Genomic DNA, 17,400 nt, shown 5'->3' on the forward strand with positions numbered 1-17,400 from the left:
TCATATCCTACAAAATCGCCGAGTTCATCGAACTCGTATTTAGTGCGATAATAATAGATGATCCCGTGAAACTTGTAATTAACGGACTATACGCGGCACGATCCATCGCACGATCAGGAAGTTCCGTTCTCTGTTCGGAGAAGAAAGTACGTCCTTACTTTCGCAAGAGAGAGAGAGAGAGAGAGAGAGAGAGAGAGAGAGAGAGAGAGAGACAGAGAGAGAGAGAGAGAGAGAGAGAGAGAGAGAGAGAGAGAGAGAGAGAGAGAGAGAGAGAAGTACCGTCGTTCATGGGTCCTTAAAATCGAAAAACAGGAAACGATTCATGGGCGAGCGTCGACTTCATGTCTAGCGTGAAGTTTTACCATGTCGTCTGGAGCACAACCAATGTGGCAGCTAATCTCGTTAGTCTGAGCGGCGATCCCCATGTAAAACGCGTTAAACTACGCAGGATTCGCCTGCCTGCGAATGTTATCTCGATAGAATAATTAATTTCTGTCGGAGGAAGTGAAAGAGATGATAATAATATGCAATTAAAACTGGCCAAAGAAAGTCAAAGAAGTGAAACGAGCAGCCTTTACATAACAGGAACCAAGAGAAGTCACTTAATTAAAGCTGAAAAAGAACTTGTCGAGTCGTACGTAAATAACAAAATATCATAAACGACTTGACACATCGAATGTATCAAACATTATGCAAGATCGGAAGAAAAGAGGAGATGAGTAACTAAAGTTGAGCGCTCTCTTGCGTTTTTTTCACACAGATTGACATAACATACGTAAGAGGAATTTTTCAAGTTTCTTTTTTTTATTTATTTTAAACATCGGGCTTCCTATACTAATGGAAGTTTGCTCGCTTATTCGCGAGTTCCGTGAACTTTGCGTTTATTTTCAGCAGGCCGAATTCAGCGCGTCCGAGAGTCTGAGAGACGAAGGTACAGACACGCGACTTTCGAAGGTCCTCTTATTACATCGTCGTGACATCATCAATCAGAAGTCAAGATCGCTCGCGAATGAATTTTCTAGAGAATTACGATCGCGTTCCCACTTGAGGTGAGAGACGAACAGGTACACGCGTTCGAAGAGTCAAGTTCACGCACAGGTGCACAAGTGGCAAGCTTTCCTCGCGGTCGGCGGATCACGAGAAACTGCTGCGACCGTCTTGGGCGGGCAAGTTGAGCAATTTCGCGCAAACATCACTCGCACTCGCAATCGCCAAAATGACAACGAAGACTCGCGGTCGCGAATGCGCGACGATCACCTTTCCTCCCTCTGCGCAAGAAATGTTACCATTACGATGTCATTAAATTGTACGGTACTTCCTGCCGCGCGCCTCGAGAAGCAAGTGCAAAAATTACCGCAGGAATGCGCGGTATTTCGCTCCACTAAATTACCATCGCCGCTCGCGTTGCCGCCAACACTCGTCTAATACGTACTAGACGAGTCCAGGGGGAAATTCTTCGACCCTTCTAGGTGCTGCAACTTCCAGATTTCCATTGAAAACATTATCGCGCCTATTTTCTCCGTAAAAATTTCTTACTTTCCCAATCGCTGTGATAAAAAAAAAGTGCCAGCTCGTCGTGTTACGATTTGCCCCAGAAGAATAATTTGTCATTGTAAAATATATATGTAATATATATATATATATATATATAAATATATGTTCCGATAGTAACGCTCTATAAATCACGAAAGTACATCGCTACGAATAATGATCATACATCGCCATCAACGATATTAATGGACATAAAGATATAAAAATAGATAAGATAATTGGATGTCTAGGAATATCTCAAAGCGCTATCAAAGGATGCTATCTTAACAACCGAGATAATTGCTCGCTTGCAACTCACGCAAAATATATGTAATCGGTTACAGGATGGTATTACTGAAGATAGCTTGAGACTTTCTACCTTGGACTGACTAGCCACGGAGGAAATTTAGCAAAACAAGTGAATTTAACAGAACGATGACTGCCGCTCAGTGCCTGCGAATTTACTGGAAACTCGGAAACTACCGCGGGGTAATTGGTAGTAGCATCACGCAGACGCGGAACCGTGTTCCCGAAAATATCCGGGTTAGGAAAGTCGTTAGCGATTTTGACATGCAGACCGTGAAATTCGAAAATAATTTCGGAGACGCGTGGTTCCGTCTTCCGACGGCCGAGGCAATTTTTTATTCGCTCTTCGCCCGTCCCTCTACGCTAATCGGTCGAGACCCCGTGACCCATAATCCTGCAACAACGGCCGTTGTCGAGACCCGGGTTGTCCGAACGTGTCTGGGTTACGTTCATGCTACGTTACACGTGTACAAAAAGCGCGTTTACCTTGCTGCACCGCTGATCGACGGCGTCGGCTGTGTTTCGATTCGACTGACTACTATCTCCTTCGGGTAGTGGCGTATATCTGGCGTATCATTTTCTTAGACGTAATTCGCGTGTGACGGCATTCGCGCGGCCACATTGGCCGCGTCGCAAGAAACTCGCACGGAGACGTCGTATTTTTACGGTCGATCAAGAAGTTGATTATTACTGGAGATCGGGGAACATGATTCGCGCGCGCGCGCGCGAGTTAATCGCCAGGACGGCGTGAGATCCCCTCGCGCATTCCTCGTTTGCCGAAGTGGGACGTTAGAGAGGCTGACGTAAGAATTTAATTATTTTTGCGTACAAACGCGACTTGCCGGCGTGCCAAGCTTCGCTCACACGAGCGGATGAGAATGTTACAGCATTAAAACGACAATGTCCCCGATAACATCTACCCTTGGTTGAGCCTGAGAAAAAAGGATTACACGAAGAATCCGTAAGGTACATAAAGTGCGCGTGGATGAAGCGCGCTGCAATTTGACGAAATTAAGTTAAGCCGGCGTGTGGGCTGGATGGGCGTTAATTCGCGAGATTCCGCAATCGCGGCTCTTCGCCGCGTTTATCTTGTGAAACGCCGCTTCTCTGATGACTCTCTCTCTCTCTTTCTTTTTTCTCACTCTCGCGAGCGCTCATTCCTTCTAAATAGATCATTTATCATGATTTCTTTCGGTGTTACGTTCCTCACTCGCCACCGTCAGCGGACTCGGTGACGGAGCACCTAATGAACGCATCTTCCTGCTCTTTCCTGCTCGCGTTTCGCGCGCGTGTTCGCGCACTCGTCATCCACGTCGCGACCCACTTCCGCCCACGTCACGGCACCACTTCTCGCGGTCCTGGACCAGTTCGGCGGCGACGGCGGCCTGTCGTCGAGAAGCCGCGAAGCGTGGCCGTGAGACTCACCGCGTCGCGAGCGATTCTCTCTTTTTCGTCGTGCTCTTTCTTGCGCTTCGATACGTTTCGCACGAGAATACGCGCGAGATAGTCTAATCGCGCTGGAGAAGAAATCACGCGCGTCTGCGGCGGCGAGCGCGAGAAATTTTAGTCCGCTCGTCGAAGAATCGCGCGATTTTCCGATCTAGAGCTGGAAACCGGGTCGATTTGCGATCCGATTCGTTCTTTGCTCGGCTCTAATTCGAGCTCCGGGCGAAGACGAAGAGATGATTGCTTATGCAGACCGTTCGCGCGGCAATTGAGCTGAATGTCGCCGTATCGGAAACGTAAACGCGCTCGAGATGGAGCTTCCACACGCAAGAATTCACAGAGAAACGAGCCAACGTACGCAGATGAAGAGATTTTCGCGCAATTTTCTCAAACTCTTTTGTCGACAGACATTATACTTTCGACACGTCGCAAACGCAAACGCCTGAAACACTCGACGTGACGAGCATTTCGCTCGCGCACTCCGTTTATTCGAGAAGTAAAGCAAGGAGAATCGGTCACCTCGTTCTTGAGAAGACCGACTAAGCGAGGCTAGAAAACGCATTCCACATGATAAATACAGTCCCGTCGGCTTGTATGCATGAATATCAGGCAGTCATTATCGGTCGGCCATTTCTCGCCACCGAGAAGCACGGAGATATTAGCATACGCGCGTACACACAAGAAAGCATGTGAGAGAGTTCGGCCGCCAAGTAAACGACTAACTAATGAGCACGGTCGAGCCATCTCGGGCCCGTCGGGTCGGTTTCACCTCAGCATCCTCGACGGTGGGACTGGTAGGTATCCTCGCGCTCAAATAAATTGATCCTTTCGTTTGATTAATCGTCTCCCCGCTGGAACATCCGTCATAGACAACGAAGACGAGACGACGGTCGATATGTAAGCCGGTCGCGCGGCAACCCGGAGCGGAAGTCACGTACGACGAGAACCTCGTCGCGAGGACGTGGTAAGAGGTGTCGTTTGGAGAACGAGCAGATTCGCCCGACCCGGCCCAAGGACAACGGACAGCCCGGCAAAAGCCGGTGCGAGGAATGCGCGCGAAGTTGGGAAGGCCGCGGGGCGTTCTTAGACGGTAACAGGTTCAGAGTTAACGGTGCACTGCCCCCACTGGCTGCGCCAAGGCATGGCATTTCTTGTGCCACCGTCGTCGTCGGGCCCGCTCGGTCAAGGACACGTGGAATCGGGTCACTTGCCTTCCCGAAACCGCGTCGAATCACCCGAAGCGCCATCGGAGCGCTCTCTCGGCCATCCGCCTTGCATGTCGTTACGGTAGTCTATCGTTAAGGATGTCTCTACCCGCCAACCTATTCTATTCGGACTAATCCACTGTGTAGGTTTGTATTTATAAATTTTAGAGACAATTTTCAAGCTTCTTGGGAGAAATAAGCTTTTAACAAGCAAAAAAGAGATTTAAACTTCCTTCTCCGTTTGACTTTGGAGAGAGCCTTCATTTAAGAATTAATTGTGAAAATATTTAATAATAAATATTACTATTAAATATTTAATACTGTTTAATATTAAATATTTAATTAAATATTTTATATGTTTGATATGTTTTATATTGAATATTTAATAATGGGAATTAATAGCTCGCCGGTGGGGTTTAACATTTTCACTAAGATTTTATCGCCGAACGTCCGTTTTCGAGAAAAACTCGCCGAGAATCGCTGAATCTGCAACGTCGCTGGTATAAATAATACGGGATGATAGGCTCGCTATCACACTCGTTCGAGATCGTTAGCGCGACACTCGTTGAAAGATGCTCACTTACCGCAGAAGGGCACGCCTTCCGGCGCCCACATGCCGTCGGATTGGCATTGTCTTCTCGCGGGTCCCAGGAGCTCGAATCCTCGTTCACAGGAGTACGTAGCCACGGTGCCCTCCGGTAACATGATGTCCTTAAGGAGAGCGTCCTCCTCGTCCAACACGTCTTCGACGTCCGTGCCGGTAAAGCGCACGCTGCTGTGCGCCGGTGCACCCGGATAACCGCATCCGGCGCTATTAGATCCTGCAACACGATGCGTCGTTTATTATTCTGACATCGTTATGGGGAATTAAGCTCCGCGCAATTAACAACACGTGTATCGATAAGCAGATAAATTTATTTGCGTCGGAATGTATCTGATATGGAAGACGCGATGCGATAGGCAGCGGCGGCGACGTCTAACGCACGCGATAATATAAATCAAAGAGATCGATGTTGAAAAATATGAATGATCGAAAGGCCACCTTGTGGGAACTATATATCTTCCAGATACACTTAGAATGACACGTAAGAGAGAAATTTGTGTCATTAGGAGAAAAAAATATGGGTGCCGCATACGCATAAATATAAATATAATATCTCGGTGAATAAAGCTAACTCAATATTTACGCGGGTGAAATCCGCGAGATTTGCATCGTTCGCATGTTTTCGGTCGTCGGCCGAGTAACGATTTACATCGCGGCTCCTGCTCGAGTGTTAACGCGGCCGAAGCGCCGCGCGACGCGTCGGGGAGGTGCCGTTTCTACTACGTGGGAAACGCTTCACTTTTGCCCTCGGTACGGCGACGACGGCTATCGAGAACGACGTGCTAATTAACGTGCGGATCGCTCGCGTTTCTCTTTCTAACGCCAGGCCATCGCGTGCCGTCGATTCGCCCGTGATCACGGAGGAATTATAATACGAATTAATTCCCCCCCTCCCCGTTCTGTGTGATTTTCTCTCCCCCGCTGCAGTGCTTTCCAAGAATCCGCAGTGAAAAAGGGTCCTCTTTTAACCATCGCGAGGCTCACGGGAATCTCTCCCCATGGCCGCTAATCATACGTGCCGTTTTCGCGCAACGAGCGCGCTCCGTCCGATCGTGCGCGTCCATTTCACGCTGCGAAATTGCCTTAAATACCGGTGCTCGTGCTCGCGCGATTCTCGCCGCGGCGCGAAAGCTGTTAGCTCCTCACAAAGACCGCGCTCTCGGCTATCTGCGCGGCTCAATCTCTCATGACTAATTGCCGCGCGAATAATGCAACGCGTTTGCCGGCCGGCCGGTCGGCCATCGCCGAGCGCGTCGCTCCGAGCAGGCGCTAAGACGAGCGTGCTTTTCAATCCTCCCGGCCGTTTCGCGATTTCGCAGGCACGCAACTCCGCGTCGTCATCATTATCATCGTCGTCGTCGTCGTCGTCGTCGTCGTCGTTATCGTCTTCATCATCGTCGTCGACGGCGGCATCATCACGCACCGGGCGAATCGGCGATGCGCGCGATGAAGGCGGGACGTTGCCTCATCGAATCGCCGTTGCCGTTTTCGAGCTGATGATTTCAATGGCCGGCGAGTCTCATCATCTTCCTGAGCAAAACGCTCGACTCGCAACGCTCGGCGGCCGTTTTGCATTACCCTCGCGCGCAGAATAGGGCCCCGCCGCTTGCGCAACCCCCGAGAGCGCATCGTCCCTTGCACAACGCGAGCGAGCGTACAGGAAACCGGCACAGGCGCTTCGTTTGCTTTTGCCTCACCTTCGCCTCACTTCCCCTCGGCGACGAAAAGGTGAAACGGGTTTGCTTCGGGTATGCACGCTCATTGCCACGTCTGTCATGTACAAGCCGATCGTGTACACACATTCAATATTTGAGAAAAATTCACGCGCGAATGACAGCTCCGCCTTGAGGTGAAAACTTAAGGCGAAGCGCCTTCTTGTGGAATTCGGCAAATAACGTCCCGCAGTCTTCTTTCATCTCCGCGATCTTTCGCGTTCTCCGTTTCTGACGTCTCCGAGCTCGCCGACGCGACGCCTCGGCGTTCTCCACGACATCGTCCCCGAGATCCCGACACGGTATTTTGAGAAGACCGTCCGCTTTCCGCCGTCGCGGCGAGCCTCGTGTAACGGCTCGCGCGCGCGATATACGCCTCAACCTTGCCCGGAGACACGTAGAAAAGTGCCCGAAGCCGGGCCCTGATTATACTACGCCCTTCCGCCCCGTCACGTTTCAGTGGGCACGCGGACAGAAATAAACGCAGAAAGACACACGCGTCTGCCGTGCAACCTGCCATTACCGCCACCCTGTCATTTACGTTCGTGCACGCGGCTGTCAGCGATACAACCGGCGCTGCTTTAGTAGTGGTGGTAATAGTTTCGGCCCGAGCGCAGCGCGAGGAAGCGCGGGGGTGGCGCGAGAGCGACGCAAAGTAAAACTCACCGCGAGCTGCGTAACGGAAGCGATAATGCAAGCGACTCACATCCTGCGGCGGCGGCGGCGGCACGGCGGTCGCGCAATCGTCTAGGAAGTCATCGGCTATGCGGATGCACGTTGCCGACGTTGTGTGTGCCAATCCGAAATTGGTGTCCGAGGGAAGCAAAACGCTCAGCGACCCGACGAATTTCACCTGGCTGCTTCTTGCGCAAACGGTCGCCGCCATTCCTCGCTTGTTCTTCGCCGCCGCGACTCGCGTTTCCGCTCGCGGAGAAGCTGACGCACGCACGCACGTATGGCTGCGCCGGCTGCAGTCTCGACTGACGAGCGAGCTTTCTTTCAGGAACCGCATGATTCCGTGAGCTTCATACCGAACGTCTCACTTTCGCTGGACGACGAGCGTCCTAGAGACGATAATTGCGCGCGTGAAATGCACCGGCAACTGTGCCTGTTCGAGTCATCTTTCGATGTCTCTTGAATATTCTTTCAGCATCTTTCATTCAGCAGCGGAGCTCTTGCGAGAAATCCAGCTGATCATCGACGACCTCTAATGTGCAGCTCGTGGAAGAGATCTCCAAGCGTGAAAAGCCAATAGAGACCGTTGAGGAGCAAAACACTCGAGCCTCGGCTGAAACCGTCCTCGCTCTTCCCCCCGTTCCTCTCTCGCCTTTCCTCCGCATTGTCGCTCCCTAAGATCTCAGCGATGCGAAGCGGCGAGATGCTCATCGGGACGATTTGCGGGTTGCATAAGAGCACGTTGCCGCGCGAATCGCGTGCGAAACGCAAATCGCGAGCGTTTCTCGTCGAATGCGCGCGCGCGTCTCGGAATCAGTGAAATCGCCTCGCATCCCGGCCTGCGCATCGTAGTGTGCCGTCTAGAGGCGGCGAAAGACGGATGCCGTCGAATGTGCGGCGGAATTGTAGAAACGCGGAGCAATTGCACGCACGCGCTTCGCAAAAGCGGACGTTGCAGCGCGAGCGCGCGAGGGTCGTTGACTTCGGATGTCAGATACGTGCAACTCGCGCGCTACCGTCCCAGCGTCTCGCTCTGCGAGGCAATGATTGTCCGTTTGGCAGACGGCCGAAATCGCGCCCGTCCGCTCGATCTGCGACGGTGAAATTTCGCAGAAATTGCCGGCAGTGTTCGGCAAATTTCGAGCGCGTCGAGCTCACACAATCTCACAGGCACACGAATAGAAAAGCCAAGCGTCTTCATCGTCACAAGTGTGAAAGAATAGTACGCAACTGTAGCACTGTTCGCTGATGGCTGTTTCTCGAGAAGGACATTAAATTGTGAGATTATTCGAGGAGAATAATGCGAACCCCGAAATGAAAGACGGTGACGTCGGGATATATTTGATACGCGCACGACGGCGACGTCACGACGGGAACGGGAACGAACGCGAGTCTCGCTACAAACGTAATCTTCGGGGTAACAGATTAGGCACGCGCGCGAAGAGCGTCGTTCGCCGGATTTGGCGCGATAGAGCGAGCCCTCGAGCGCCTCGGACATGTCCCCTACCTGTTCAGGTATGGTATTCCTTAGCGGACGGACGAGCGGCCAAACGGTGCCGTCGCCGACGACGCACAATCGGCGCCTCGTGGGTCGACTGCGTAACGGTCCGCACTGTTCAATTAACATATTTATCGCGCCTTCTCCTAGACAGGCGTACGACGCGCGAACAAGAATCCGCGGCGCGATCTTCCTGCCGGCGAAGAATGGCGAAGAGTGGAAGAAGCGGACCGAACGGCCACGAGCGGGCTCCGTTAATTTCATTGAGCGTTATTTTACACACCGTCGTAAATACCGCATCGGCGACGCGACGGCGAATAGGCGCGTTGCCTCCGACGAGTTATCGCCGTCGATGGGATCGAAATATGACGGAGAGGTCAAAGTTAAGATACGATGCAGAGGATAAAGTTAATCTGCTCTGTAAGAACGTGCATAAATTTGTAATATATACCACGATTTTACGTATGTGAAATGTAGAATGATCAATTCGTGGATAAATTCCAATCGTAAAACATATTTATGCATAGAGCATTCGGCAGAGCTGTCGAATTTTGAGCATACAATTGTGACGCATCACAAGCATATCACGAGCAAGCCTATAAAAAGTAATTATTATTCAGTATTAAAATATAAATTTAAATAAATTAGCGTTAATTAAAAGAAAGCAAAAGAGAAAGCAAAAAAGAATAAATGAATCGGATTTTCACATAAATTTTTATATATTTTCATTTTTGTATGAATTATATTTTGGCGAAAATATAATTCATTTATTTTCTTTTGCTCTCTTTCTTTCATTCTTTCAATCAACGCCCCCCCCCCATTCATTTTCTCAAAATTATTCCCCCTCGAGAAAGAAATTTATTAATACAAAACGAGTTTCTCGAATTATTAGATGTGTTAGAATCAGGTTTAGCTTCTCTTTTTACGCTCCTCTGATATTTCCATTTCACTAGACAATGGTGCATTTTCCTTCGCGAGAAGGAAGTCGATCGATAAAGATCGCGATGGTATAAAGCGAGCGCGAGACAGGTGCTGCTTGCACGAGTTGCCTATCTCGCGTTACGATACGCATATTACATGTTCATATTCCCGAGGATGTATTACGTGCACGTGCCGCGAAAAACAAAGCTCGTAGCAACCACTGACAGATTTACAAGCAGCGCCCAAGAGGGCGTATAACCACGTTATGAGCGGCAACAGCCAATCCGCTCCTTTCATTAACGCGTAGTTAGCCTTTGAAGAAAAATCACGCATGTTATTATGAGCAGCGATACTGTGCTGATAAATCGATGAAGAACACAAAGTTTTACTTTGTACGAAGCTGTCCATGCTAATGACACGATCAGTGCCTGTGTGAAACGCGCGAAAGATCGCTATGAAATTACAAGACTTTATGTCCAAACTCCGCGGCTGAATTTCTTAATTTGGATACGAAATGAAATTTCTTCTCATCTTTAGCGAAAACGAAGAGTAACACGTTGAGTCTCGCGATCCGTCGGTCACTTACCAGCGGCCGAAAGATCGCATTGTACGAATCAATATTCTTCGGAAATCATCGGTCTTATCGTCGAACTAGACGTCACCAACGGATGCAACTATGTTGCATCCGTCTAATATGCATCGCCGGCTGGCATCGTCGTAATTATTAAACCGCAAACCGGGGCAGAACCTGAAGCCGAGGTCTGATTCAAAAAGTACTTTATCGTGCCGCCGTTGTGTATGATCGTCATCAACGTACGCAGCCACGTGGATCGCAAGGTACCGAGAAATCGATTAGAGGTCGGCCAGCTGTTGCGACGCTGAAAAAGGAACCACCAAGCCGCCGTCGCGAATTATTACGAGCGGTGAGATATCGCCGGGGTAATTGTGAGAATTAAAGATCAGGAAGTGGCCAAGGGACGATCTCGCGAGAGGCCGTAGCGAAAGCCGTAGCGGATAATCAAGGGCCGGGACATTCGTCAAATTGTGAAACGGATAAAGTACGATACGGCAGACAGAGAGAATTAGGGCTGTTAAAAGCGAGCCCGACATTCGCGTACGAATTTCGCAATTTCGCTTCATCCTCGCTAATGCTCGCATGTGCTCCGCCGTAGAATTGTGCGGGAAAATTCGCTGGACGTTCCGATACACCGTGCCCGAAATACAATGGTAAGTAGTACGTGTCTCGAATAAATGAGCCTATGTAGGACACTAGAATGGAGACAACGCCGCATGGAATCGCATGGAAAGGGTAAAAGTTATTTCGGTGTAAATATCAGGTCACCGCTATTTCAACCGTTATCCTTAAAACGAAATGATCGCGATATTGTATCTATTATCCTACTTCATAACCGTGACAGACATATTAAACAGATTACCGGTATTACTTTTGAATTTCGCGCTGTTTGCACACAAAGCTTCGTGATAAGAGAGAGAGAGAGAGAGAGAGAGAGAGAGAGAGAGAGAGAGAGAGAGAGAGGGGGGGAGGAGCGGAGGTGTCTCGCTTACCCAAACTTGTAGATTAAAATTACTTGTAGATTAAAATTAATCAAACGGCCTTTTTCGCGTCGTACGCAAACGCCGTCACTGTGCGAAAGCTCGCGTATCACAGCTCTTTCCGCCGAATATTGTTTCGCACATTGAGTCTACCGACTTGCACTCATCGAGTTCTGCTCGTATGTAGTACAACACACGTGATGTTTCAACGTTCGGGGTTTCGCCCACGCCGTGCAGAAAAGTGGATAATCAGGGCATAAGTAGGAGAGAAAAGGTGCACCGGACTCGCCTTCTTTTTCCCGCTCACTCGCCGGAGTATTCCCGTTACTTCACGGAATCGTGGGAAATTGGGTACTCAGCCAGGCTAATTAAACACACATGGCCTTTTGTCTTCGAGACGCGATACGTGGCCGAGCAGCGTTTGCCGCGGCGAACATTACAACGTGAGGTGGCAAAAGCGCGAGTGCACTTGACACGAAAACCACTGTCGAACGTCCCGATAATCACATTAGGATCGTTAGAGCCGGCATTATTCAATTTTCTCAAGTGGCGTCGCGCAATTGTAAACGAAGAAGAAACAACAAACAAGCGATATTATTATCAAGCAATCGAAGCGATTGCTATTAAAAAATGTCGACATTAATTTACCGGAAAAGTTAAGCACAGAGTAAATTGCTTATCCATCGTGAGTGCACAAGCTCGAAGGAGGATTACTTCTTCAATCAGCGGCGCTTTCAGACCCGAGGATTGCGCGTGCATCTGTATTGAGCGCCGATGACGTTATCTGGCAAGTTAGATTATAACTAATAATAGCATCAGTGTCTCACGCTCATACCGTCAGCTGCAAATTTGTTAACGATGCCGCTAGATCTCTGCTCGACGCTGCGATAAATATCTCGATACGAAGCCTGCCTGTTCTATTAGTTTGGATTTCGTTCGGATGAGATATGAATATCAAATCGATGAATATCAGTCATCGATGAGCGGCTCGACAAAGTAACGAGTAATGATGAAACCCGCTCGTGTCGCAGTCGATACCTGACGCCGATCGGTCTAACGATAACGTCAGCATCGATCTCTCGTAGTTTCAATAGGAAACGGCACGTACTCGCGAAAGGACAATAACTGGATACGACTCGACGGCCGAAGCCGAAGAAACCAACCAGTCGGTCAGCTAGTCGAACGGTTGCAATTAAGGAAACTGTGGAAAAGAGGAAGAAATAAAAACAACAGAAACGTTCGAGGCGCGTACACACGGCGAATACACGTGGGAAATGCGATTAAACGCCGCCGCATCGCGACAAGGTGCCACCGTGGTCGTTAACCTCTCCGCGAGCAGAGACGGAGGCGTGCGTGTTATTAGAGCAAAATGCAAATCGTCTAACGACGACGAGAACCTTCTCTCTCGGCTTGTCTGAAAACAGCCATTTCTATCGATCGCTCCACGTGAGAGCATCGTAGGAAGTGCGCGCCAACGCCGGGAGATAATATCGCCGTGAGATGCATTCGCGTCGAGTGAATTTCCCGAATCCGACGAAAACTACGCGACATAACGAAAAGCGAGTACCAAGCCGAAAAATCGACCAACGGATCGGCGCCGCGAACACGGTCGACGTGAAATCGCCAAAATACCGTTAAATCCGTAAGATCGCGCAGGACGTAGGAAGCGTCGCGTCGCGAAAAACCCCGTCGCGATTCCACGCATGCCGCGTATCCCGCAAAGCTCGCCGTAACGTGCGGCGAGTAAATAGGTGAACGACTTTCCTCACGATAGAACGCCGCGTGCGTCGCGATCGCGAGCGATAGTCGGCTATGAATCTTTCGCGAACTTTTCACACGTTATTGCCGCGATAAAACCGCTCCCGCCGGCCACTTTCCACCGCGTGGAAAAACGAGCGAGGCCTCGTCGTGGAAAGTCGACTGCTGCTGCGTGCATCGTCGGAGATGATGAGAATACCCGCGCGAGCACGTCGCGTCTCATTTATGAGACGTGCGTTTACGCGTTTAATGACGAGAGCACGTGCTCCCTCGGACGGAGCAAGTGTAGAGCCGTGTCTTCGCGTCGAGGAGCGACCGGAGGCAGGGAAAGGGGGATAAAAATTAAAGCTACAGCCGCGCGATCACAGCTATCTCTCTCTCTCTCTCTCTCTCTCTCTCTCTCTCTCGCGCGCGCGTGCAAGATGTGATCCTGCGATAAGACGGCGCGCGGCTACGGCGAAGAGCTAAGAAAGTAACGAAATGATATTTCGGAATACGCTTCTTCGTAGAAGCCATCTCTCTCCGCCGAGCTAATTGGATCGAGGACACTCTACCAGTTTTACCGGTCGCCATTATCGTTCGGCTGATGTTTAATGCAGATCCAGTTTATATCGTCACGCGACGGTAGGCGAGTGAAATTTCAAATCAGATAGAGAAGAATCGGCGTATCCTCGCGCGAAACGCGCGCATAGACGCGCACACCGATCGACGCGATGCACGCATCGCATACATCATGCACTAATTAGCCGGTAACCTTCGCTTGTATTCAGCCACTGCAACTCGTCTGCAACTCGCATATGTAATCGAGCGCTTCGGTAATTCGTTGCTAAGTTCAACCACGCCACCAGCGTGGGATGATCCCGACCCTGAACTTGGCCGAATGCTGAATTATGATGTCTACTCGCAAATCATTCGACAGAAAGAGAGAGAGAGAGAGAGAGAGAGAGATGACGCGTCTTCGTGTGTGTGACGGTTCGTATGTACATTGCATTCGCGTGGACTTTGAACATGTCCCTTCGAACACACTGAGGCGAGTACGATTTAATTAGAAAAAAGAAGCCATATGTTTGAGCTGAGACTCTTGAGTTCTTTTTTTCTAAAATATCCTGTATTTAAGAATATATATTAATGTGTGGCAAACGCCAATCAATTTGCATGCGTCTCGAGAGAAATTGGAAAGCTCGCCGGCACTAATTTGCAAGATACCCCATAATTCGTAACGAGCATTCGGTTAAGTCGGCGTATTGTACACGTGTGCTTGATTAGCGGCAATTTCGCCAGCGGTTCCGCAAAATGAAGTGCTCCAATGGCACGTAAAATAGAGAATGTCGTTACGAACTGTAAGTATTGTCTCATAATCAGACGAGCCATTAAATTTCTTGGCGCTTAGAAAGCGACAAGTGAATGGGATGCAGTAATGATTATTATAATTTCCCGCGTGCGTTAATGAGCCATTATATTTTCCACGGGAGATTAATCCATCTTTTGCACGAAATGCCCTACCTCGGCCGCGCTAAAGTTTTCTAAGAAGCAGTCCAATTACGTTTTATGGAAAATTCATAACGATCCGTTACACAAAGGCGTGATTAAAGTCAATCACGAAAATAATCAGCCCTATCCTGTAACTCACGTTCTATCTCATCAAACATAAGCAAGACATCGAGACATACGAGTTTCAATTCTATCGAAAGGTCTATTGTATTATCATTACTGTTTTAAAAAATTTATTTAAAAAACTACCTTTTTTAATATCTCAAACTGTTGTTTCAAAATGCAGTATAAAAACACCAATATTTATATTAGTATATTGATAATGCAATTACATTACTTTAATTTTTACTAAACATAATCTACCGTATTACGCATTGAATTGAACTTTTTTTATATTTTTACTTTTTCAAACAGAAATATCTCTATATATTGCGAAATATCTGACAAGAATTTAGATACACTAACTTTTTTTCTCAAATTTAAATCTCCTTCCTTTTTCTCTCCGACTAAAATCCATATATATTTGCATTTAATATGCATCGTTGCGTTCATAACGAAATTATGTCTGTATTGAAGTATTTATGACACTTGAATACGATTTCTGCTTTTAAGTGAAATGTATAATTTGAATACATTTCTATTCGAGTGTTCTATTTGACTATCCATTAGATTAGTGTAAACCCCATTATTTCAAAGTCCACAGAGACATTTTATCTTCCGACAAAATCATCAATTGAATAATTTTTCACACAATGTTTATCGTATTTAACATATAATATGCGTCAATCAAAAATTACTACACGAAAAAAGGTCCACCCACCTTCGAAGGCCAATGCGACGAGGAGGAAGCAAAGCGTCGCGATCCTGCGTTCCATTTTCTTAGCGGGCGCGACCTTCCGCGTGAACTCCGACCTTGAACGTCCACTCAGCACCTGGTACCCTGGTAGCGGCAGACCGAGGAGGAACCGTTCCGCTACCACACCGACTCGGGCCAGCAATTAATCCGTCCGCGGTGAGCGCACTGTTGGTCTCGCGAAATCACCGAATGCACCTCGGGAGAAACATCATTTCCGGATACGAACGACGAGACTCTGCTTTCCTTACCGGGCTGAACACACTGAACGCGGATTCGCTCGCACGTGCCAGGTGAGAGAATCTTCGAACGGGGTTAAGGTGGCGGCAACGACGACGACGACGATGACGACGACGACGACGACGACGAGGTAGTGCATCCACTGGCAGAGCTCGTGGACTACTCTCGATGGCTCCGAGATTCGCACGAGGTACCGATGTCGGACGTTCTTTCCTGAGGACTGAGGTGCTTACTCCCTGGCAGGAAGTCGTCCAGGTGTTCTGCTCCCCCACCTGATGCTCCTCGCTACCACCTCCTCGGCAAGTAACGACCGCTGTGCCGATTGCCATCAGGAACGAGGCTGGCCTGTGCGACTGACTGACTGTTCTTCCCCTCTACTTACGCGCCTCTTCGGTATTCAGGCCAATCTGCGAGCTAACGCGTCACCGAGTCGCCCGAACACCATAATCGTATCCCGTGGGATGGCTGGATTAGCTTCCTCTCAGCCGAACGACGATATCAGCTTATTTTGCTGAAATCAAATTACGCAAGGAGATGAGGAGGGACTCTCTCGGCAAAGATTGTTTACACATTGTTTAACAGCGTGCGAAAGATGTGTTATTATTGATGTGTTTTAACGCTATAAATTGGAGTCTTTTAACCGAGATGAGTTTTTTCAGATAAATAAGTCTCGATGACGATTAGACTTATAACGCGACTATCAGCGTTCGCTTCTAATAGGCCCAACGGTTCCCATCGGACGAGCAACAATCGCCAGTAATTGGCGTACAATCGGTGAATCCGATCTTTCGGATTCTCCGTCGGTTGTTCATAATCACATTTTTGCACGTCGTCAGATCGTAGGAAAGTGTCGGTACTTTCGACAGAAATGATGACAGTGTGTTATAAGCGGCTTACGTGCGTCTCCGTAATGCACCGTTATTATTACGGTAAATCGTCGAAAACGTCTAATCTTTTTTTTTTTCTTTGCGAGATGATATAACCGGGGCTTTACGTCAAAGCCGATAGTAAAGGGGATGCTTGTATAAATTTTCACAATTCGCGCATTTACATAATTCGCGACGTTACTGCTCCGCACGATAATTGATAATTGTCAGTGTAGAATCATCATGCGGCGCATAATTGCAGGTTCACAGAGAGCGGAGCACATCGCTCGACATGGGACCGTAGAAATGGAATCGAGAAGTCCCGAGGAAAATAACAGATATGCAGTGCTCCTCGGGGAGCGCACGCAATTGCGAAAACTCGTGGAAACTCCGGCGGCATTTTGTAATGATGTACTCGCGGTTGAGAACAATGTGTGTATAATTACGCAGAAAATACAAGTGTAGCGGTAACGCGTACGCGTGTAAGTAACTCCTTTGTCCCACAACACAAAGTTGAACTAATCGCAAGGAAGACGTCCCTTGCAAAATGCGCGACGTAACAGGATCGACGCGACAACGTTGACGCGACGAAACACATGTCTGACAATGTGAAAGAAAACCAGAGTAGAGAAAAAATAACTCCACCCCTGAAATCGAATTTCCAAATTATATCTCCACGTAAATGTTTCATCTGTCTCCGCCAAGGATGCTATCAAAGTTCCAAAATTTACATTCTTAGAC

At 48.7% G+C, this 17,400-nt stretch overlaps 1 protein-coding gene across 2 annotated transcripts in view; it reads right to left on the reverse strand.

The window, feature by feature from the left end:
- LOC105188998 (uncharacterized) overlaps nt 1-16,279 on the reverse strand; it is a 32,258-nt gene extending 15,979 nt beyond the window's left edge. The window contains exons 1-2 of one of the 2 annotated variants that reach the window (XR_003114132.1): nt 15,521-16,279; nt 5,072-5,308 (exon numbers count right to left, since the gene is read on the reverse strand). Coding sequence is in view for 1 of the 2 variants with exons in the window: in XM_011150787.3 (XP_011149089.1) it covers nt 5,072-5,308; nt 15,521-15,575 (292 nt within the window). In the remaining variant the exon portion in view is untranslated. The remainder of the gene's footprint in view (nt 1-5,071; nt 5,309-15,520) is intronic. The other variant, XM_011150787.3, reaches the window with a different exon arrangement.
- Nucleotides 16,280-17,400: the final 1,121 nt, after the last annotated feature.

This window comes from Harpegnathos saltator, unplaced genomic scaffold, assembly GCF_003227715.2.
Source record: "Harpegnathos saltator strain DR-91 unplaced genomic scaffold, Hsal_v8.6 scaffold785, whole genome shotgun sequence".
NCBI classification, from domain to species: domain Eukaryota; kingdom Metazoa; phylum Arthropoda; class Insecta; order Hymenoptera; family Formicidae; genus Harpegnathos; species Harpegnathos saltator.